Source organism: Lethenteron reissneri, chromosome 27, assembly GCF_015708825.2.
Source record: "Lethenteron reissneri isolate LAM-NWPU_2019-01 chromosome 27, ASM1570882v1, whole genome shotgun sequence".
Taxonomy (NCBI): Eukaryota; Metazoa; Chordata; class Hyperoartia; order Petromyzontiformes; family Petromyzontidae; genus Lethenteron; species Lethenteron reissneri.
In genome coordinates, this window is record NC_083805.1 from 9,160,855 (window position 1) to 9,184,062 (window position 23,208).

The following is a 23,208-nucleotide window of genomic DNA, read 5'->3' on the forward strand; positions in this document are numbered from 1 at the left end:
GGGGGGGGACGAGGGGGGGGGACGAGGGGGGGGGGGACGGGGGGGGGACGAGAGGGGGGGGCGAGGGGGGGGGGGGCGAGGGGGAGGGGCGAGGGGGGGACGATGGGGGGGCGAAGGGGGGGACGAGGAGGGGGGGGGGAATCGCCCCCTCTGACCTGGCAAGCCATTGCATCTCTCCCAAATCTGGAGGGAAATCGCCCCCTCTGACCTGGCAAGCCATTGCATCTCTCCCAAATCTGGAGGGAAATCGCCCCCTCTGACCTGGCAAGCCATTGCATCTCTCCCAAATCTGGAGGGAAATCGCCCCCTCTGACCTGGCAAGCCATTGCATCTCTCCCAAATCTGGAGGGAAATCGCCCCCTCTGACCTGGCAAGCCGTGCCGACGCCGCGCGGGCGACGAATCCGCGCTGCGCGAAATCGGAAGCCAACTCGGGGCTGCAACAACCACCACGACCACCACCATCGACCACCACAACCATCGTTAATTATTATTAAGACCGTCAACAACCACCACCAAGACCGTCAACCACCACCACCACCGTCAACCCCCGTCACAGCTGGACGATGCTTGCGTGTAGGAAGACAGGTATCGTGTGTGTGGATGTCGAGGAGGGCTGTCCGTCTGTCTCTGTGTCTCTCTCTCTGGGGTAATGGTTCGGGGATGCTGGCAGCGGTGGTGGTGGCAGGAAGGTCTCACGGTCACTTGTTGTGTTGCTTTGTCGTCCGTAACTACGCGCGCGTGTGTGTGTCACGGTGTGTGTGTGTGTCACGGTGTGTGTGTATCACTGTGTGTGTGTCACGGTGTGTGTGTGTCACGGTGTGTGTGTATCACTGTGTGTGTGTCACGGTGCGTGTGTGTCACGGTGTGTGTGTATCACGGTGTGTGTGTGTATCACGATGTGTGTGTCACGATGTGTGTGTGTCACGGTGTGTGTGTATCACTGTGTGTGTGTCACGGTGCGTGTGTGTCACGGTGTGTGTGTCACGGCGTGTGTGTCACGGTGCGTGTGTGTCACGGTGTGTGTGTCACGGTGTGTGTGTATCACTGTGTGTGTGTCACGGTGTGTGTGTGTCACGGTGCGTGTGTGTCACGGTGTGTGTGTCACGGCGTGTGTGTCACGGTGCGTGTGTGTCACGGTGCGTGTGTGTCACGGTGCGTGTGTGTCACGGTGTGTGTGTGTCACGGTGTGTGTGTCACGGTGCGTGTGTGTCACGGTGTGTGTGTCACGGTGTGTGTGTCACGGTGCGTGTGTGTCACTGTGTGTGTGTCACGGCGTGTGTGTCACGGTGCGTGTGTGTCACGGTGCGTGTGTGTCACGGTGTGTGTGTGTCACGGTGTGTGTGTGTCACGGTGTGTGTGTCACGGTGTGTGTGTGTCACGGTGCGTGTGTGTCACGGTGTGTGTGTGTCACGGTGTGTGTGTCACGGTGCGTGTGTGTCACGGTGTTGTGTTCACGGTGTTGTGTCCACGGTTGCGTGTGTGTCACTGGTGTGTGGTCACGGTTGCGTGTGTGTCACGGTGTGCGGTGTGTGTCACGGTCGTGTGGTGTGTCACGGTGTGGTCTGGTGTCACCGGTGCGTGTGTGTCTACGGTGTGGTGTGTTCACGGGTGCGTGTGTGTCACGGTGGCAGTGTGTGTCACTGTGTGTGTGTCACTGTGTGTGTGTGTCACGGTGTGTGTGTCACGGTGTCTGTGTGTTCACGGTTGTGTGTGTCACGGTGTGTGTGGCCACGGTGCGTGTGGTGTCACGGTGCGTGTGTGTCACGGTGCGTGGTGTGTCACGGTGTGTGTGTCACGGTGCGTGTGTGGCAACTGGGCGTGTGTGTCACGGTGTGTGTGGTCATAACGGTGCGTGTGTGTCACGGTGGCGTGTGTGTCACGGCGTGTGGGTTGTCACGGTGCGTGTGGTCATCGGTGTGTGTGTGTACACCTTGTGTGTGTGTCACGGTGTGGGTTTGTATCACTGTGTTGTCACGGTGTGGTTTGTCACGGTGTGATGTGGTGTCACGGTGTGTGTGTGTGTCACGGTGTGTGTGTGTGTGTGTATCACGTGTGTGTCACGGTGTGTGTGTATCACTGTGTGTGTCACGGTGTGTGTGTGTCACGGTGTGTGTGTGTGTGTCACGGTGTGTGTGTGTCACGGTGTGTGTGTGTCACGTTGTGTGTGTGTGTCACGGTGTGTGTGTCACGGTGTGTGTGTGTGTCACGGTGTGTGTGTGTGTCACGGTGTGTGTGTGTGTCACGGTGTGTGTGTGTGTCACGGTGTGTGTGTGTATCACTGTGTGTGTCACGGTGTGTGTGTGTATCACTGTGTGTGTCACGGTGTGTGTGTGTCACGGTGTGTGTGTGTGTCACGGTGTGTGTGTGTCACGGTGTGTGTGTGTCACGGTGTGTGTGTGTGTATCACTGTGTGTGTCACGGTGTGTGTGTCACGGTGTGTGTGTGTATCACGGTGTGTGTGTCACGTGTGATGTGTGTGTGTCACGGTGTGTATGTGTGTCACGGTGTGTGGTGTGTCACGGTGTGTGTGTGTGTGTGTGATCACTGTGTGTGTCACGGTGTGTGTGTGTATCACTGTGTGTGTCACGGTGTGTGTGTGTCACGGTGTGTGTGTGTGTCACGGTGTGTGTGTGTCACGGTGTGTGTGTGTCACGTTGTGTGTGTGTGTCACGGTGTGTGTGTGTCACGGTGTGTGTGTGTGTCACGGTGTGTGTGTCACGGTGTGTGTGTGTATCACGGTGTGTGCGTGTGTCACGGTGTGTGTGTGTGTGTCACGGTGTGTGTGTGTGTCACGGTGTGTGTGTGTGTCACGGTGTGTGTGTGTGTCACGGTGTGTGTGTGTATCACTGTGTGTGTCACGGTGTGTGTGTGTATCACTGTGTGTGGTCACGGTGTGTGTGTGTCACGGTGTGTGTGTGTCACGGTGTGTGTGTGTCACGGGTGGTGTGTGTGTATCACTGTGTGGTCACGGTGTGTGTCACGGTGTGTGTGTGTCACGGTGTGTGTGTCACGGTGTGTGTGTGTCACGGTGTGTGTGTGTCACGGTGTGTGTGTGTGTCACGGTGTGTGTGTCACGGTGTGTGTGTCACGGTGTGTGTGTGTGTGTCACGGTGTGTGTCACGGTGTGTGTGTCACGGTGTGTGGTGTGTCACGGTGTGTGTGTCACGGTGTGTGTGTGTCACGGTGTGTGTGTGTGTCACGGTGTGTGGGTGTGTCACGGTGTGTGTGTGTGTCACGGTGTGTGTGTGGTCACGGTGTGTGTGTGTGTGTCACGGTGTGTGTGTGTGTCACGGTGTGTGTGTGTCACGGTGTGTGTGTGTGTCACGGTGTGTGTGTGTGTCACGGTGTGTGTGTGTGTCACGGTATGTGTGTGTGTGTGTCACGGTGTGTGTGTGTCACGGTGTTGTGTGTGTGTGTCACGGTGTGTGTGTGTCACGGTGTGTGTGTGTCACGGTGTGTGGTGTGTGTCACGGTGGTGTGTGTGTGTCACGGTGTGTGTGTGTCACGGTGTGTGTGTGTCACGGTGTGTGTGTGTCACGGTGTGTGTGTGTCACGGTGTGTGTGTGTGTCACGGTGTGTGTGTGACGTTGTGTGTGTGTGTGTGCCACGGTGTGTGTGTGCCACGGTGTGTGTGTGTCACGGTGTGTGTGTGTCACGGTGTGTGTGTGTGTCACGGTGTGTGTGTGTCACGGTGTGTGTGTGTGTGTCACGGTGTGTGTGTGTCACGGTGTGTGTGTGTCACGGGTGTGTGTGTGTGTCACGGTGTGTGTGTGTGTGTCACGGTGCGTGTGTGTCACGGTGTGTGTGTGTCACGGTGCGTGTGTGTCACGGTGTGTGTGTGTCACGGTGTGTGTGTGTCACGGTGTGTGTGTGTGTCACGGTGTGTGTGGAGTGTGTGTGTGTGTGTGTGCCACGGTGTGTGTGTGTCACGGTGTGTGTGTGTCACGGTGTGTGTGTGTCACGGTGTGTGTGTGACGTTGTGTGTGTGTGTGTGCCACGGTGTGTGTGTGTCACGGTGTGTGTGTGTCACGGTGTGTGTGTGTGTGTCACGGTGTGTGGTGTCACGGTGTGTGTGTGTCACGGTGTGGTGTGTGGTCACGGTTGTGTGTGTGTCACGGTGTGTGTGTGTGGTCACGGTGTGTGTGTGTGTGTCACGGTGTGTGTGTCACGGTGGTGTGTGTCACGGTGTGTGTGTGTCACGGTGTGTGTGTGTCACGGTGCGGTGTGTTCCACGGTGCGTTTGTGTGTCACGGTGTGTGTGTGTCACGGTGTGTGTGTGTGTCACGGTGTGTGTGTGACGTTGTGTGTGTGTGTGTGCCACGGTGTGTGTGTGTCACGGTGTGTGTGTGTCACGGTGTGTGTTGTGTGTGTCACGGTGTGTGTGTGTCACGGTGTGTGTGTGTGGTGTATCACTGTGTGTGTCACGGGTGTGTGTGTGTCACGGTGTGTGGTGTCACGGTGTGTTGTGTGTCACGGTGTGTGTGTGTTCACGGTGTGTGTGTGTGTGTCACGGTGTGTGTGTCACGGTGTGTGTGTGTCACGGTGTGTGTGTGTGTGTCACGGTGGTGTGTGTGTGTCACGGTGTGTGTGTGTGTCACGGTGTGTGTGTCACGGTGTGTGTGTCACGGTGTATGTGTGTGTCACGGTGTGTGTGTCACGGTGTGTGTGTGTCACGGTGTGTGTGTGTGTGTCACGGTGTGTGTGTGTGTCACGGTGTGTGTGTGTGTGTCACGGTGTGTGTGTGTGTCACGGTGTGTGTGTGTGTCACGGTGTGTGTGTGTCACGGTGTGTGTGTCACGGTGTGTGTATCACGGTGTGTGTGTGTGTGTGTATCACGGTGTGTGTGTCACGGTGTGTGTGTGTGTGTGTGTCACGGTGTGTGTGTGTGTATCACGGTGTGTGTGTGTGTATCACGGTGTGTGTGTGTGTGTGTCACGGTGTGTGTGTGTGTGTCACGGTGTGTGTGTGTGTGTGTCACGGTGTGTGTGTGTGTGTGTCACGGTGTGTGTGTGTGTGTATCACGGTGTGTGTGTGTGTCACGGTGTGTGTGTATCACTGGGTGGCTAAAGCACAGCAAGTTGGCACAGTAGGGGGCACAGGTGGTGCATCAGCCAGTCATCTCGGTCATCTCGGTCAGTCGACCCGTGGCACCTGCTGGGTCTGCCCCGTGACCTCCTGCCAGCGGGGGCGTTCGACACTTCACGTGGCCTCAAGGTGCACTTGGCCTGGCACAAGCGTTGTGGTGACGTCACCGCCACTTAGTGGCGAATGGCGGTTGTTGTATCACTGTGTGTGTGTGTATCACGGTGTGTGTGTGTGTCACGGTATGTGTGTGTGTGTCACGGTGTGTGTGTGTCACGCTGTGTGTGTGTGTGTGTCACGGTGTGTGTGTCACGGTGTGTGTGTGTAGTGGGGAGCGGTAGTGAGCGGTTGGCGCGCTTCGCTATGAACCCGGTGAAGCGGGTTATCTGAACCGGTCATGGGCCTCCCCTAGGTCGACTCAGCCTCAAATTAGTACCTGCTGCTGTGGTGTGTAAACATCGCCACCGGGGAGACAAAGGCGGTCGGGCGTGGTGCTGGCCACCCACCCTCGCGTGTGTCTAGGCGCTCGCTAAACAGCAAAATATTGAGATCGGAAAAAAACTTGAAAAAAATGCGATAAATACGATTATCGTAGACAATTATATCGTGCGATATATCGCGGGTTTGCCATATCGCAGCGAAACGATGTACAGTACTATACTGGGTGGTGCAGATGGCTTGTGACCCCTAATAAATTGACCCCTGACATGTTTTTCTTTTGTTTTAAATAAACCCTTCAACATTTTTCTTTTAGAGACGTAAATAGGGGTCACAAGACATCTCGGCTACTCTGTACGGTACATGGTTGTGTATTCTTAGGTTTTTTCGGTAAAGTCACGTAGGTAAAAAATTCAAATTAATAAAAGTAAAATAAAAATAAAATAAAAATCACGACGTTTCGGAGGCAACACAAGCTTCCGTCTTCAGGTGGAACCGTCACAGCTTGTGTTGCCTCCGAAACGTCGTGATTTTTATTTTTATTTTACTTTTATTAATTTAAATTTTTTACCTACGTGACTTTACCGAAAAAACCTAAGAATATGAATCCTTGCAGTCACGAAAGCTTCAAATCTAGACATGGTTGTGTGTTGCTACAGGTAGGTCGGATTGATGTTAATTCGGGTATCGCTGTCGCAGTTCATGACTAAGCCAGCGGCCTCCTTCATCTGTGAACAATGTCGAGTACGGTACAGGGTCACGTTAGGTCGGTTTTCGGGTTACACGGGGGTAAAGTCGGGAGTTATCTGATGCATTGGTTACATGGGGTAATGGTTAGGGATGCCTATGGTATGCGTTAGTGGCCCAAGTGTAAGACAGCTGTGGCTTTCTGGATTAGGGGTTGCACGCTTGCAGACCTTGTTTTATTCCACATGCCGGTCGTGGAGGATTGGAGGTTACCCTAACCAAGCTGCCAACTTTTCTGCTTGTTAATGAGACACCCATCCATCCAGATGATTTATTCGTTATATTTCAGCAATTCTAAATCCAACAACGGATAAGGGCCTCCCCACACTACATCATTCAGAACAGTTTTTGATCATACTTCAGTGCAGATTGGTGATATTACAATTTAGAATGTGTTAGACTAAATAAGCCAATTTAAAGCCCCTTCATAAAAACAGAAAGTATCGCTGTGTATCACCCGACTTGCTCTGCCTGTACCCGTGTAGTGTTGAGGCTGGGTCCATGGGCCCGTCAGCTCCACTCCGCCTTCCAGATAGCCGAGCTGCCGGAGACACACCAGATGTTGCGGCAGACATGCCGGGACTTTGCCGACAGGGAGCTGACCCCGGTCGCGAGCAGGCTGGACCGCGAGCACAGCTTCCCCGGCGAGCAGGTCTGGCGTCCCAGGGATCCCTAACACACACCAGCACACCACCTCGATGCTGCCACACTAATTGACACGGTCACCCCACCGACACGGACATGCACACTCACACGTACACAGCCACACCACCGACACGGCCACACCACACACATGGCCACACCACCGACGCGGCTACACCGCCGACAAGGTCACACTGCTGACACACCCACACCACCAACACGTGCACACCACCAACACGGCCACACCACATACATGGCCACACCACCGACGCGGCTACACCGCCGACAAGGTCACACTGCTGACACACCCACATCATCGACACGGCCACACCACCGACACGGCCACACCACAAACATGGCCACACCACCGACGCGGCTACACCGCCGACAAGGTCACACTTTTGACACACCCACACCACCGACACAGCCACACCACCGACACGGCCACACCACCGACACACCCACACCACCGACACGGCCACACCACCGACACGTGCACACCACAAACATGGCCACACCACCGACACGGCTACAGCACCGACACGGCCACACCACCAACCAAGCCATGCCACCGACACAACCACACCTATGGCCACACCACTGACGTGGCGACACCTACATTACAACCACACCACCACCATCACAAGCAACACACCTTTCCCAAAATTAACACGTGCCACAGGGTGGCTTCATCGTGCCTATGTCAAACCACTGCTGGATGAAGGTCGTGGGGGTTGTTTGAGCACACGACTTCTTTCTCCCTGCTGAGTGCAGGTTGGTTAAAGTGAGTGCATAAATGTGGGGGTACGTAAGGCCCAGCATCGTAATCTATTTTTCCACACTGCCCTCTGCTGCCCATCACGTAGCCTGACAGCAGCCTATAACAACCTTCTGCGCGTGAAGGTCACCCATCAAAACACTATCCAGGCTCACGAAATCTGATGCAATCTGGTGCATTTCAGGTGGTTTGTTCTTAGACTACTACCAACAACACGCCTTTGCCAAAATCACGCACACACCACAGGGTGGACCCAGCTGTGAACTAGCTTCCACGGCTTCTGTACAGACAGTTTAACTTAGAGGCCCTTGCTCTGTTGCATCACTGGACATTCCTGTGCAACTGTGTATAAGGTTAACACACTGTGCCTGTTATATACAGCTGTGTGAACTCATTTGCCCTTGAACTCACTTTGAAATTACTTTAGAGGCAACTATTGTGGATTTTACTTGTGCCTCACATTTGCATGCACCTTGGATTCACCTTGGCCATCTCCTCACCTTCATGTGGGCACTGTACTACAAAAATGGATTATGAACTGAAATAAACCGGTGTAGCTTTTTTTTCACAACTCACAGCGATGGCTCAAGAAATGACTCGAGAACATCTATATGCTTGCTCATTCAAGTTTAAGTTTATAATGTTTTTTTCTGCCACATCAAATAGGCTCTTTTTTTATCAAGTGCATCTTTATTAATAACATTGTTCTTCTTGGTTATTTCGGTAAAGTCACGTAGAAGGGAAATAATAAAATAAAAACATAATAAAATACAATTCTCACGACGTTTCGGACACTACGCAAGCAGCCGTCCTCAGGTGAAGAACAGGGCTATCGGAAAGACAGCGTCTGAATGATTTAGTCTGAATTCAGTCTGAATGATTCAGACGCTGTCTTTCAGTCTGAATGATTCAGACGCTGTCTTTCCGACAGCCCTGTTCTTCACCTGAAGATGTCTGCTTGCGTTCTGGCCGAAACGTCGTGAGAATTGTATTTTATTACGTTTATTTTTATTATTTCATTATTTCCCATCTACGTGACTTTACTGAAAGAACCAAGAATATGAATCCCTGCAGTCACGAAAGCTTTAAATCGAAAAAAGACATTGTTATTACCATATTTTCCATATGATCAAATAACTCTGAATCTAAGCAGTTCTGAGCTTGAATAGCTGTTGGATGGGAACCATGTACGCCTCCTTGTCCGGTGACTCCAGGGCTGTGCCATGTGGTGGTCAGCAGAGGGCAATGCAGCAAAAGCCGTTGTTCAGTGCTACGCTGCTACATCCATGCTCCCCACCTTCATCACCCCACACACTGACCAAGCGAAGTGAAGTATGGTCAAATAACTCCTCACACCCCGCACAATATGGGGAGGCCCTCATTGCAGTAGTGGATTGACATAAGGGCTGCATTTACAGAGCCATGCTTTTCATTGCAGGCGTTTGATGCTAACAGACAATGTCAACAGGACACTCAACTGTTTCCATTGGCTGATTTGAGCAGGGAGGTTTATTGTTTTGGAAAATGTACAGTAAATGACTCTGTCCATACCCTCGCGCAGATCAAGAAGATGGGGGAGCTGGGGCTACTGGCCATGGCGGTGCCCGAGCAGTACGGGGGTGCGGGGCTGGACACGCTGGCCTATGTCATCGCGCTGGAGGAGATCAGCAGAGGCTGCGCGTCCACTGGTGTCATCATGAGTGTCAACAATGTGAGCCTCTTTCCTGGAGCCCATGTTCCCGTACAGCAAGACCCATCGTATAACACTGGTCAACAAAAAAAAAACATTTTTTTTCTGGCCTGGACTTTTGCAGCTGTTTTAGACTAATTTCAGGGTGCTGATTCCAAATCTGATCTCAGATTTTGCTCTATCACATCTCATTTTATGCTATCGGCATACCCCATTTTCATTGATTTTACCCGAAATTAACTCTGTCACTTATGATTGCAAGTTGTTGCGAGTCAGTGACTGCTTTAGTGTTAAAATATGGTGCTGTATTTTTAGGATAGTGTGTTTATAATATAATTTTATGTAGATATCCACATTTATTTAATATTTTTCTTCTGCAGTTTTTAATGAAAATGCAATATTTGCTATCTAAAAAACCTGATGTGATAGATCAGCACCCCAAAATTACCTTAAAACCGTTGGAATACCTTATGCCAGAAAAAAGTGTGTTGACCGGTGTAATCATCCCGTGTGCACCCTTGACCTTGCTCACAACCATTGCCTTTTTGGAGACACGGGACGAAATTCCATCTGTGGCCGCCCGCTTTGAGGCCACCACGACTATTTATGATGCCCTCTCCAGCCTTTCTGAGGCCTGTATCGAACTGCCCTACCTGCCATCCCACTCTTGTGGTCCTGGTCATAGCCTTGTATTGATTGTCAAAGTTTATAACCAGAGGTCAGATGCCAGGCCCATATGGCTGAGTCTGTGCCTGGCTCTTGGCTCCTGCCCTGGGCTTGTTGGCCTTGGACAATCCCGATAATTTGCTCTCTCTTTCATTTTCCCAGTTTAGCAATGATTTGTTATTCATGGGGGTGAGAGTGGTGACGCATCGGTTAGCTCACTGTGAACCTGCCAACCCAAGTTGAATTCCTGGCGACAATATCGTGGCGAGTAATATCTGAACCAGTCCTGGGCCCCCCCTTTTCCCAAACCCACACTGACCATCGTGGTGAATTTTAATCAAATAACTCCACAACGACTAATATGGTGTGAGGAGCCTTCATTCACACCTCAAATTAGCATGGCTAGCTTTGTCTGGTGCAAAAGAAGTTCAACGTACATCCATTAAATTTCGATGTAAAGCTTTCGTGACTGCAGGGATTCATCTTCTTGGTTCTTTCGGTAAAGTCACGTAGAAGGGAAATAATAAAATAATAAAAAATAAAATTATTCTCACGACGTTTTGGCCACAACGCAAGCAGCCGTCCTCAGGTGAAGAACATTATTGAATAATTGCCAACGGGCTGTTTTTTGATACGCAACATACAGCCTTACAGATTACACAAATACTCATTGCCTGTGTTTAACGTGTTTGCTTCCAGTCATTGTTCCTCGGGCCGGTGCTGAAGTACGGCAGTGAAGCCATCAAGGAGAAGTGGATCCCTTCGTTCACGGACGGACAGAAAATCGGCTGCTTCGGTTTGAGCGAGCCAGGTGCGCGACAAGTTTAATTGGCTTCCTTCTCATGTACAGCACCCACTACCGCTGTTCCATTACATAACCAACCTCTTTTGGCCACTTTCTGGTAACATGAATCGGCATGTACATGCACAGCCCATTGTCAATTCACCGCTGGATGAGGGCCTCCGCACGCCGTGCGGTCGCAGTGGTTATTTGGTCACACTTCTCCACGCCGGACGACATGGGTTTGTGAAGGAGGAGAGCATGGATGTGGGAGCGTAGAAGTAAAGTACAAGTGTGGAGTTTTTAGCACTGCCCTCTAATGTTTACCACATAGCCACGCAGCCTATAACAACCGATGATGCAAATCACTTAATGCCAGTGGGCACGATGAACACGGTTGGCTACGTATGGTGCGAAAGAAGCTGGTAATATGGTGTTACGGTGGCAGTGCATACTTAAAATGTGAATATGTAGTTAATTTTTATTGCATGTAAATTAAATATGTTATGTGCTAATTGCATGTAAATTTAATTCAAATTAAAATTTTAAATCTTGATTTGAAGTGTTGCGAGTGAAATGTCGTGATCTATTATTTTTTCTCCCTACGTGACTTTACCGAAAGAACCAAAGAGTAAAATTTCAAATATTCAACAATTTGCAGTTATTGCTGATGGGGGGTACAGAGCCAGCTGATCGGTCTACTAGGGGTTACACGTCGAGCAATAGATTGTGAAGCAGCGACTCGACCCGTGGCATACGAGTGATGTGTGAGTGACGTGCGAGTCTAACCCTCGTAAGCCACCGCGCGTGGGCTCTGCGCCACGCAGGGAACGGCAGCGACGCGGGTGCGGCCTCCACCACGGCGCGGGTGGACGGGGACTCGTGGGTCATCAACGGCACCAAGGCGTGGATTACCAACGCTTGGGACGCCTCCGCGACGGTCGTGTTCGCCACCACCGACAAGAGCCTCAAGCACAAGGTGGTGGCCCTCTTCTCCTTGCTGGGACACGTCCACGCGTGGGGCACGCCCTTTCGCAGATCTAGCGGGAGACACTGACTCGCCACACCAGGATTGTTAACAAGCGTCTCGCCGGGTAGAAAACTCCTTTGAGCCTTAACAACAAGGCTCGGGTTTTTTTGTTGCCAATTCTGTTCTTATTCGTGGTTCTTTTGGTAAAGTCACGTAGAAGGGAAATAATAAAAATATAAAACAATAAAAATTCTCACGACGTTTCGACTGCAACACAAGCAATCATCATCAGGTGTGAAATCCACAGCAAGAAAATTTGTGGATTTCACACCTGATGATGATTGCTTGTGTTGCAGTCGAAACGTCGTGATAATTTTTTTGTTTTATATTTTTAATGCTTTTTAAATTATTTTATTATTTTCCTTTTACGTGACTTTACCGAAAGAACCAAGAATATGAATCCCTGCAGTCACGAAAGCTTTAAATCGAAATTCTGTTCTTGTGTAAGAGCTCCGGAGCAGCAATCATCTTGTTTTCATGACATCGTGATATCTCTAAGGCCACGGTCACATGAGGCCTACCACCTCAAAACAATATTTTATTTTATTGCAACATAATAGCTGCACTAATCAGGTACTCGTGGGGAAGATTTTCAGTTTGGCAACAGTTTGTTTTTTCGCGCACTCAGTGACAGATGTGATTGAGGTGTACGTTACCACGTAGCTCACGTAAGGTATCTGAAAGTTTGGCCATCGCAATATATATATATGTTTTTGTGCATTTTGGTCCTTCCACAAAATGGAATGCTTTGAAGCAGTCGAAATAAATTATCAGCATATTTGCGATGGTGAATGAGTACAGGCAAAATAAATTTGGAAAGATCCCTGCTTAAATATGAAAAATGCTGCTAAATAAATGCACACCCATAGCATCAAACTAGTGCTTGGTAGAAATTATTTGCTCTGCAGAAGGTCAAATAGTCATTTTTGGCACCAGCATTTGAGTACATGCAACAAATATTGTTGAACCGTGATTGTATCCAACTTCTCATGAATGGTCACCACACACACACGCACACGAGCAGGGCATCAGCGCGTTTGTGCTGCCTATGCCGTGCCCTGGTCTGTCGCTGGGGAAAAAAGAGGACAAGCTGGGCATCCGTGCATCATCCACCGCCAACCTCATCTTTGAGGACTGCCGCATCCCCCGGGACAGCATGGTGGGAGAGCCTGGAATGGGCTTCAAGATTGCAATGGTAATTGTCGGTTCTTGCATTTACAAATTGCTGTGGGATTACTTGAAAACACCTTGTGAGCTGTTCAAGAAAATGTCATATCAAGGGCTGTATAAACTCGGAAAGTGATAAATGGTTTTTTACCCTTTTATCTGGCAACAAAACTGACACCTTTTTTACAAGGAGTCATGTTTGCATTGACCACAATACCTGCGGTCTGGTCCAACACCACGTGAGACTAGGCTCTAAGGAAAGCTGTCTCGGGTGTGGACCAATCAATTTCAAGGACAGTGCATACATTATCAGAGTTGTGTTTTTTTGTTTGCATTCCGACGGCAGGTATTGTGGTCAATGCAAACATGATTCCTTGTAAAAAAAAGGTGTCAGTTTTGTTTGCCAGATAAAAGGGTAAACAAACAATTATCATATTTTGCTACTGGCAAAGGAAGTTCCAATGGTGTAAACTCGGAAAGTGTTTCTCAACTGCAGACCTTGAGGCCCACCAAGGTCAACCTTTCTTTTAAATTACCAGTCTTTTTTAGTCACATGCAAATTAAGCCACTGCACAATTGATTTCACATGATGTTTGGTAATCACAGAAAGCTGTACCTTGGGGAGGGGGGGTCGCAGGGATTGGATTTGTGAAACACGGCACCAGGACAACTTTGTGACAATAGTTACCGGCAACACATTTACTATCAGCAACCACGGCAACTTATTACAGCAGTGGTACAGAGTAATGGAGTTGTGGCTCACCGATAAAAACATGTTTTGATATCAAGAATTGGTCTACAAAGCTGTGACCTCTTGGATATACAGTAATTTGACGTTGCGATCCCAGCTACCCACTAGAGGGAGCACTGGCCAGATTTGTCAATATTTTGTCAACTAATGTTCTTATAATGGTGAAGCAACTATTTCCCGGGACGTCCTAACATTTCCCTCTTGCAGGGGTGAGGAATCTTACAGCCACATGTGACCTTCCAGTTTGAAACAGCCGCAAACGATATTTTATCCATCACTGCAAGAATCTTGGCAGCACTGAATTGGTGCTAGAGGGTAATATTTTTGACCTGGCAATAATGTGTTTAAATTTGTTTTACCGGCAAGAGCCTCTTGCAGTGACAGTAGAGCCTGAGGGATGTGTGTGTGCGCTAATGTGTGACTCGCCAAACGTCTTCGAAAATCCTATAATGCGCCTCGGGAACGAAAAGATTCCCCACCTCTGTTTCACAGCAAGGGAATGGGGGAAGTTCAGCGAGCGGACGATTGGGGGCGACAGACGCTGCATTCTGGCAGCGCCCATGCGGTATTTGATGCAGAGGTCGCAACCGGGTACCCGATACCCGTACCCTACCCGATACCCGGCTACCCGTACCCGGCCGGGTACGGGTACGGGTAGCCGTTTGCGACCCTGGTGCGGCCGGGTACGGGTATGGGTAGGCCGTGAGTCACTGGTGAGTAACCGTTTGTTACTCATTTCGGGTAGGGTACAGGTAGGGAACGGGTACCCGTACCCGGCCAGGTACCCATTTGTGACCCTGGTGCGGCCGGGTATGGGTACGGGTAAGGAATCAAAACCCGTTTGCGACCTCTGGTTTGATGGCGGTGGGGACGATTGTTAATACGAACAGGTGGCGTACCAATGGCGTGTCATGAGGACTGGCATTTGGCGAGACCCAGGCATGCAGGAGTCGATGAATTTGTTCCCGTAACCGCTCAACCGTTGTCCTGCAGCAAACCCTCGACTCGGGGCGCATCGGCATCGCAGGCCAGGCGCTGGGCATCGGACAGGCGGCGCTCGACTGCGCGGTGGAGTACGCCAGCAAGCGGCAGGCTTTTGGCAAATCCATCACCAAGCTTCAGGCCATTCAGGTACGGATAATCGTGCAGGTTCATAAGTTGCACGTGCCGCAAAAAGTCAACACAGGGAGACCTGGATAACCTGAAATCCTTACTGCCAAGTTGATTTCATTGTTCGTGTGCGTCCCTGTTTATTCGGTGTGGGTTAAACATGCGCAGCTATCTGTGCGTCGAATGAACGCACGTAAAATTGCGCAACAAAATTCGTTAACGTAACGGTGCATCGATGCGGCTCTTGAAATTGATTCTATCGCTCGGGATACAGGCATCAAATCACGTGTGCGAGAATCGACGTTCAATGCGTGTTGTGTTCTGGGTTCACGTGACCCCTGCAGCCTCTGGAGGCGCTACAGCCAAGAAAAATACATTGGTTCAAAATTGCGACAGCTCATTGTCTCTCGTTGGAAGCACATTTCAATGAATGTAAGAACTTTGTCTTTTAAATTTGCCACTTTCCTTTTAGAAATAGTTCACAACCATGGTCGTCGAGGTATTCTAATAAATTCAACAAAACAAATAGTAATCGGCAATGTTAATAGAATGTTGAGATAGTCACACTTGTTACTGGTGTTTTTTTTATACACATCGACCTTTTTTTGTCACGAGCAGACTCATCTTGTTGTTAATTTCCCAAACCGGCAATATATTTAAACGAGCAGTTTTTGTGATGACCCCAGTAATCGTTTTATAGCTTGGAGCACGTTTGTTTGCAAGTCTAAAACACGGGTGGGCGTTTGTGATGCAGTTTAAGCTCTCAGATATGGCTCTGGCGCTGGAGAGCGCGCGACTGCTCACGTGGAGAGCCGCGATGCTCAAGGACAACGGCAAGAACTACACGAAGGTATCGCCACCCACTTCACCGCATGTCGCGTCTGACTGCGCGCCGCTTGCTTGTGAATACATGCGCGCTTGCTTGTGAATACATGCGCGCGTGTGTGTGTGTCGGGAGTGGTGGCGCAGTGGTTAGCGCACTGTGATACAAACACTGGCGACTCGAGTTCGATTCCCGCTCACGGCCAACATCAGTGACGATTATCTGAACCGGTCCTGGGCCTCCCCTAGGTCGACTCAGCCTTAAATGAGTACGTGGTGCGATGTGTAAACATCGCCGCTAGGGAGACAAAGGCGGCCGGGCGTGGTGTTGGCCACCCACCCCCTCGTGTGCCGTGCTGGCCTTTATAGGTGCTCGCTAACAGCACTTGCCCCTACAGTCTGTTAAGGCTATACGGGGGATCTTTGTGTATGTGTGTGCACTTCTACGTGTGTGTATGGGGAGCGGTAATGTAGCAGTTAGCGCGCTGCACTAGGAACCCGGTGACCAGAGTTCGATTCACGCTCACGGCCAACATCAGTGACGATTATCTGAACCGGTCCTGGGCCTCCCCTAGGTCGACTCGGCCTCAAATGAGTAACTGGTGCGATGTGTAAACATTGTAATTGGGGAGACAAAGGCGGCCGGGTGTGGAGCTGGCCATCCTCTCGTATGCCATTCCAGCCTTCACAGGTGCTCACGAATAGCACTTGCCCCAACAGTCTGTTAAGGCTATACGGGGGATCTGTGTCTTTGTATGGGGAGCGGTGCGACAGTGGTCAGCGCCTACGCTACGAACCTGGTGACCCGAGTTCGATTACCGCGCACGGCCAACATCGGTGACAGATATCTGAACCCGTCCTGGGGCTCCCCTAGGTCGACTCAGCCTCAAATGAGAACCTGGTGCGGTGTGTAAATATTGTCACTGAAGAGACAAAGGCGGCTGAGCGTGGTGCTGACCACCCACCACCTCGTGTGCTGTGTCGGTCTTCATCGATGCTCGCTAACAACACTTGTCCCAAAAGTCTGTTAAGGCTATAAGGGGAATCTTTGTCAATATTACGTGTAACATGGCAAGCCATTGCGTCGTGTGTATATGTATATTTGTATCTATGTGTATATTTGTGTGTGTCTGCATTGTGTATGTGTGTGTTTATTATGTGTATTTGTACGTACAGGTGTCTATATGTGTATCCACATATCTGTAGTGTATTTATATATGTATCTCATATGTATTTGTGTGTGTGCGCGTCCCAACAGTCTGTTCCGGCTATATGGGAGATCTTTGTTTTTTGTATGTATCTGTCTATATTACAAGTGTGTTCTTTTAGTATATCTGCGATCAGATGTATATTTGCGTGTATGCATGTGTTCAATCATGTGTATGTATTTATGCATGTGTTGTGCACTTTCTTGATCTTCAGTAATTTTTTCAGACGCTGTATAAATCCGTACTGTTGTTACTGCAGGAGGTATAGAACAATCCACCCTCACTGCCCACCCTGCGAGTTCATTCGTTCTCATGATGCGAAGTCACAGTTTCATTTGTCTCGTTATTTTTCATCTCGTTTGGACTGCATACCGTGTCAACCCATTGCGGCTTACCCGTTTTCTTGTGCAGAGAAATTGAGTTTTCACGTCCATACTGCGTACAGCCGTTTCAGTACGGGCAAAAAAAATGTTGTCTTTGTGTTTTTCCCTGGTGATGGGACTTTATAGGATGAACGTTGAGATTTATAAGGGTACGGGGTGACCAATAAAGTCTAAATTGGTCATCATGGGACCTTCTTTGCCAGTACCAAAATATACTAATAGGGTCTTTCCCCTCTTTTCTGGCAACAAAACTGACACCTTTTGCAAGGAATCATGCTTACATTAACATTAACCACAATACTTGCAGAGTATTGTTTTTTGTTTGCATTTGACTGCAAGTATTGTGGTTAATGTAAGCATGATTCCTTGCAAAAGCTGTCAGTTTTGTTGCCAGAAAAAAAGGTGAAAAACCCTATTAGTTCTAATTTGGTCTTTAACAAGGTAGGGGTTGACAGGTATGTGATTGTTCCTATTTTATTCCCATTCTCGTTTATAGTCTCCTTTGCTCCATGTAGGCGAAATGTAACACGAGCAAAAAATACTTTGTAAAATCCATAAATAAATGATTGTCAGCAACATGAGTCGATGCGCGTTATCATGAGCCTACTTATTTATATCGCAGAGTAATACCCCGAATTACGTCGGGGAGGCGTTCCCGAAAGGTGCGACGAATATTGAAACAACGTCAATCAAAGCAATTTTTACAAATTTCCAAAATACCCTAGGTAAATAATATATTCTACTCTGCAGTACAGTACAACTATTTATGCGCGACGCAAAGTAGTTCGTTTACAGGGCAGGTGGAGGCTGAGGCGACGGATATCAGAAAGGACGGATGATGCTGTCAGCGACGTAATTGTGGGTTGAGGCGACGCAAATCAGGTAGCGGTGTTAAGAAAGCGACATCGTATTTGCGGAGCGATGTGAAAGGGGGTGACGGAAATCGGGTTATTACCGTATGCATGCATGCAAACGGTGAATTAATCGTGTGGAAAATTATGCAGTTGTAAATCGTTTAGGTAGGAGATCCCCGTTTGAATGTGTCCGTGACTGCGTGTTTGTGTGCCCGTGTTAGGAAGCTGCCATGGCCAAGTTGGCAGCATCAGAGGCTGCTACCTTTATTTCACACCAGGTACGTTCTTGCAGACATTGCCTTTCTTACCAACATCACTGTGCCCAGTGGTCCCGAAGCAGACTTGCTGATGAGTGCACATTTATAATTTGAAAGTATAAAATTTCATATTTATTCAGACAATAAGAATTGAATATTGAAATACATTTACACGCATTTTGTGAAGTGGCATCTTCTTGCCCATATCTAATGCAGTCGATCGTTAGCGATTTAAGTTCAGGTGATGTTCTAGAAAGGCCAGATTGGATAAAATTTGGTACAATTATAGTCCAATCTATGCTTTAGCTATAAAAATACAAGTATCTAAATTTAAGCATTTTTGCCCTCAAACTTTTGGAACAACAGTTTAAACTTTTTTTAACATATGCCTACAAATGTATGTCACTGGAGATGTGTTAAGGGTGCTAAACCCAAGTATAAAATCAGTTTATTGATAACTAACTTTTTTGGGAGCTTTTTAACTCAATATAAAGCACAGAACGCCCACTACCAATTCTAGTAATATAGCAACATATTTAATGTATCAATTGGACACGTTCATCATTATCTGTTATCATTTATACCGTACCTCCCATGCAGTACATCTCGAGGCGCCTGAGCAAAAAAAAAATAGATAATTAGCAAGGACGGAATTGCAGACCAAATACAATATTCAAATACCAGACACTGTAGAATGAAAAGAGAATGAAAGCTTTAACCTTTTTTGAGACATCCCTCTGTTACATTCACATCAAGCACAACACTTGTTTATGATAAATGAACCCCACTCAACCTCACGTCTAACTACCCCCCCCCACCCACGGCGGTGTCGATTGCAGTCCATACAGATCCTGGGCGGCATGGGCTACGTGACAGACATGCCGGCCGAGCGGCACTACCGTGACGCGCGCATCACCGAGATCTACGAGGGCACGAGCGAGATCCAGCGGCTGGTCATCGCCAACCGACTGCTCAAGGAGTACGACACGGAGTAGTAGGGGTCGGGCGGCCGACCTAGGCGCCAGCAGCCATCGCGTTGACTTCGTCACGTGGCCTCCGCTAAACTGGCGTCCGCCCTGGCGTCGCTAGGCCTTGTGGCGGTCCTCACTGCCCCCACATTAACCGATCAGAAGTCTTCTTGGTTCTTTCGGTAAAGTCACGTAGAAGGAAAATAATAAAAATATAACATAAAATAATTCTCACGACGTTTCGGCCACAACGCAAGCAGCCGTCTTCAGGTGGAGAACAGGTCTGTCCAGAAGGAAGAGTCAGACTCTGCCTTCTGCGTTGTGGCCGAAACGTCGTGAGAATTATTTTATTATATTTTATTTAATTTTTTATTTATTTTCCTTCTACGTGACTTTACCGAAAGAACCAAGAAGATGAATCCCTGCAGTCACGAAAGCTTTAAATCGAAATCCGATCAGAAGTGTTTGTATTTTTTTATATTTTGTTTTACCAGGTAAGCACCAATAAGCAATATAGCTCTTTTTCAGAAGTGACCTGGCCACAATTGATAGCTTTACAAAGTGACTTATAATGTGGAAATGTATAGAGGCCAAATACTCTAAACACATGTTGATTCTAAATGGCAAGTGATAAACCGGAGGAGCCGGAGAAAAATCCACACGACCATAGGGAGAACATGCAAACTCCAAATATACAGCAGCAGGCGTCAGGGTTTGGATCGAACCCACGACCTTCTGTATGCCAGACGGGGTAGTTAACATCTTGCCACCGTGTTTGTGTGAGATTTACGCCTGACTGTGCCACAGAGATGCTGACAAGGAAGATCAAGTACAACGTAATGAATGACAGCAGAATGTATTGGTAGCGGTGCGTTTCAAGATGCAACGGCCAAAATTGCTTTATGTAATATAAAACATATCGTAAAAACATTTTTAACACAAGATCATGATGGAGGATACAACGGCACGTACATTTACAGCTCAGTCCACTGCTGGATTAGAGCCTCCTGTCGTCTGTACGGGTCGTGAGATTATTTGACCATAATTCGCGCTGTTCAGTTGGGGTTTGTGGAAGGTGGGGAGCATAGATTTACAATATTGGAGTTGCACTGTCCTGTACATGTCCACCACGTAGCCCCCACAAGCCATACGACAACCTGCTTGCACTGCCCAGGCTCAGAGCTGCTTATATTCCGAGGTATGATAAGATCGGGCACGTGTCGGGCGATTTGTTTATGGGGATAAAACACGTCTGTGAGAAAATCAGCGAATAGCGCAGTTTGGTTTAAGCAAGGGGTGTTTCATCTTCTTGGTTCTTTCGGTAAAGTCACGTACAATGGAAATAATAAAATATAATTATATTATATAATTTTATTATGTTTTATTTTTATTATTTTATTATTTCCATTCTACGTGACTTTACCGAAAGAACCAAGAAGATGAATCCCTGCAGTCACGAAAGCTTTAAATCAAGGGGTGTTTGATGCAGCGGAGAGTTCAACCGCCACGCTGGACTTGCCGACATCTCCGGCAACTGCAGCGTGACGCAACCCTCCGTGCGTGCGCCGCAGCGGCGTTTATGAATCTGCGCGCGTGTCGCCAGTAAAGTGCGGCGGTGCACTTCATTTTTACGCAAGATTTTGAGTTATGACCCTTGGAACTTCGCCGTGCATCTCTAGCCGCGACCGACGGTCGGGATTTTTTCTAGCGAGTAGGACCCAAAATGTGAAATGAATCAAATGTAGAAAACATTGGGTGAGAAAACGGCTTCACGCGATAAAAGCAAAACCGATTTGACGATTTTATGCACAAACACAAATATCGTCGAACGCACAAATATCGTTCACGCTTGACTTGTCCGATGCTGTTTGTCAAGTCTTCCAGCTGTACTATTCTGAACTAAATAACAGTGCTGGTGTATTGTATTTTTGTTTACTATTAATAAACTTCGAAGTGAAACAGTTACTTCTTGAAAACAGTGCCTCGTGCGCCACTCACTAACCGAGCGCCTTTAATTTGTTATCCACATCTGTTGGTCTCGTTTTTCCCCTCCCTGCTTAAGCTGAACCTCGAGCGGTTGCAACGTCTTGTACTGCACACGACTTATTCCTCAACGATTTGTCAGATATTTGATTGTATCCAAGAGTATAGAACTTTAGTTAAGTAGGCTCTTAACTGGGCGTAACATTGTTGCTTGTGTGTGTGCGCGCGTACGTGTCTGCATGCACAGCAGCTGAAAATCTAAATTGGGGGTCCCGGAACTGCTTGACCCCCCCTAAATGCAACAAGATATGGATTGCACCATAGTTAATGCTTAGCCCCACGGTGCGTGTTGTGTAAGAACCTTTATGAAGCCACGCGCCTCTGGGCAATAATGTACCAGTAAACGCACTCTTCAAATTTAATAGGTGTCATCGGGGGTTTGTGCCACTCCATAATTGCTACCCTGGCGTGCCGTCCACGAAATTACGATTTACGTTTTCCGCGCTCATGTGTTCCATGAACCTTTGTGCCTTGTGAATTACAGAAAGCACCCGTTGACGGTGCCCGTATCTTTTAGTTGTTCTTGCGATCCAGACGCAAGCGAAGCTATAGAAAACACCAGAAACCAATTTTCGTTTGACAACAATGTGGGTGTAAATGTCGAAACCACCCTTTTGAATTGATCACATGATGTCTGCCAGCAACCACTTGCAAAAATATATATATAACGCCGTGACCGAGTGTGTTTTACTTTTCAAGTCAGTCAAAGAAGTATACAAATGTAATTTACAATTTGGGAGATGAAGGCTTCAAATGCTGGGTTAACCTTGGAAAAATGTAACTTGTAAGCCAAAAGTACAAAACTAACGTCCTCAAACGATGAACTATAAATCATTGTCGTTTTATTGCTGTGTTGTATATGATTTTACTGATAAAAAATATACATATTGTGCATTATAACGATGCATTGCGAATTGTGTATTTGGTTTGGGTGGTTGTACTGAAGGCGTTTGAACGTCTTTGAAAGAGATTGCCAGCCACACCGCATTGCGGAGTTTCCAGCAGTGAACGACTTACAGGGAAACGTATTATAGTTGCCCTGAAAGTAAAATGTGAAGTCATTAAACACGATTCTGAAGCGTCAGTGGTAATGTCCAATGGGTAACATCATTTGTGCCTGTGTCCTGGTATAATACGCATTTTATGGCAATAATGACTTAAAATTGTTCGCATGTTATAGCGTGCTTATTTTATTTCATATTCAGTGCACTTAAGAATCATTAAATGAATTTGACATCTGTATGTATTATATCATCATACTCCGCAAAGTGTGACCTCGTGCTTAGGTGAAAAACCCACGGGCTCATACAGGTGTGTTGTAAAGATATCTGCAATATAAAATACTCTTAACCATTGTACATTGTTTCGTATCATGTTGCGTCTTCATAGATTACCAATTCATGATTACAGTGGCGGCGCTCGGCCTAATCAAACAAAGTAAATGCTTCGGGCCAAATCAGCTCCAGGAGCCCCAGGTTCATGAAACAAATAGGAGTGTGGACGGTTATCTCAAATTCAGTCCAAACAAACTAACATCCAATTAATCTCTCTAATCTCTACCTTGTCTGCGTAGCTCGTCTCTCGTCTCACATCTGTCTACATTTGTCTTATTTCACTACACCAGTATCTCTTGTCTATATCTCTTCTGTCAACTCATTGTAAGTGTACAGATTGAAAGGGAGGCCCCAGCAAAATAATGTCTGCTTCGAGCTCCCAGTAGTCTAGCACCGGCGTTGTCGCATTTACAAAATGCCCCGGCGTTGGTAAACGATTTGGCACTGAAGTAGCC

The 23,208-nt window shown here is 48.2% G+C and overlaps 1 protein-coding gene across 1 annotated transcript; it reads left to right on the forward strand.

The window, feature by feature from the left end:
• Positions 1–199: 199 nt before the first annotated feature.
• ACADS (acyl-CoA dehydrogenase short chain) lies at positions 200–22,774 on the forward strand. Its single transcript, XM_061561367.1, has 10 exons — positions 200–587; positions 6,755–6,921; positions 9,251–9,400; positions 10,745–10,856; positions 11,654–11,805; positions 12,881–13,051; positions 14,768–14,905; positions 15,639–15,734; positions 18,373–18,429; positions 19,248–22,774. The coding sequence occupies exons 1-10, from the start codon at positions 566–568 to the stop codon at positions 19,401–19,403; spliced, it is 1,221 nt and encodes a 406-aa protein (XP_061417351.1). The 5' UTR covers positions 200–565; the 3' UTR covers positions 19,404–22,774.
• Positions 22,775–23,208: the final 434 nt, after the last annotated feature.

What these genes read in the sequence shown, in the direction of transcription:
- ACADS (XM_061561367.1), top strand. Translation starts at nt 566, where the DNA reads ATGCTTGCGTGTAGGAAGACAG. An exon ending in TCATCATGAGTGTCAACAAT is followed by an intron (nt 9,401 to 10,744) that starts GTGAGCCTCTTT and finishes GTTTGCTTCCAG; the next exon opens with TCATTGTTCCTCGGGCCGGT. An exon ending in CTTCGGTTTGAGCGAGCCAG is followed by an intron (nt 10,857 to 11,653) that starts GTGCGCGACAAG and finishes TGCGCCACGCAG; the next exon opens with GGAACGGCAGCGACGCGGGT.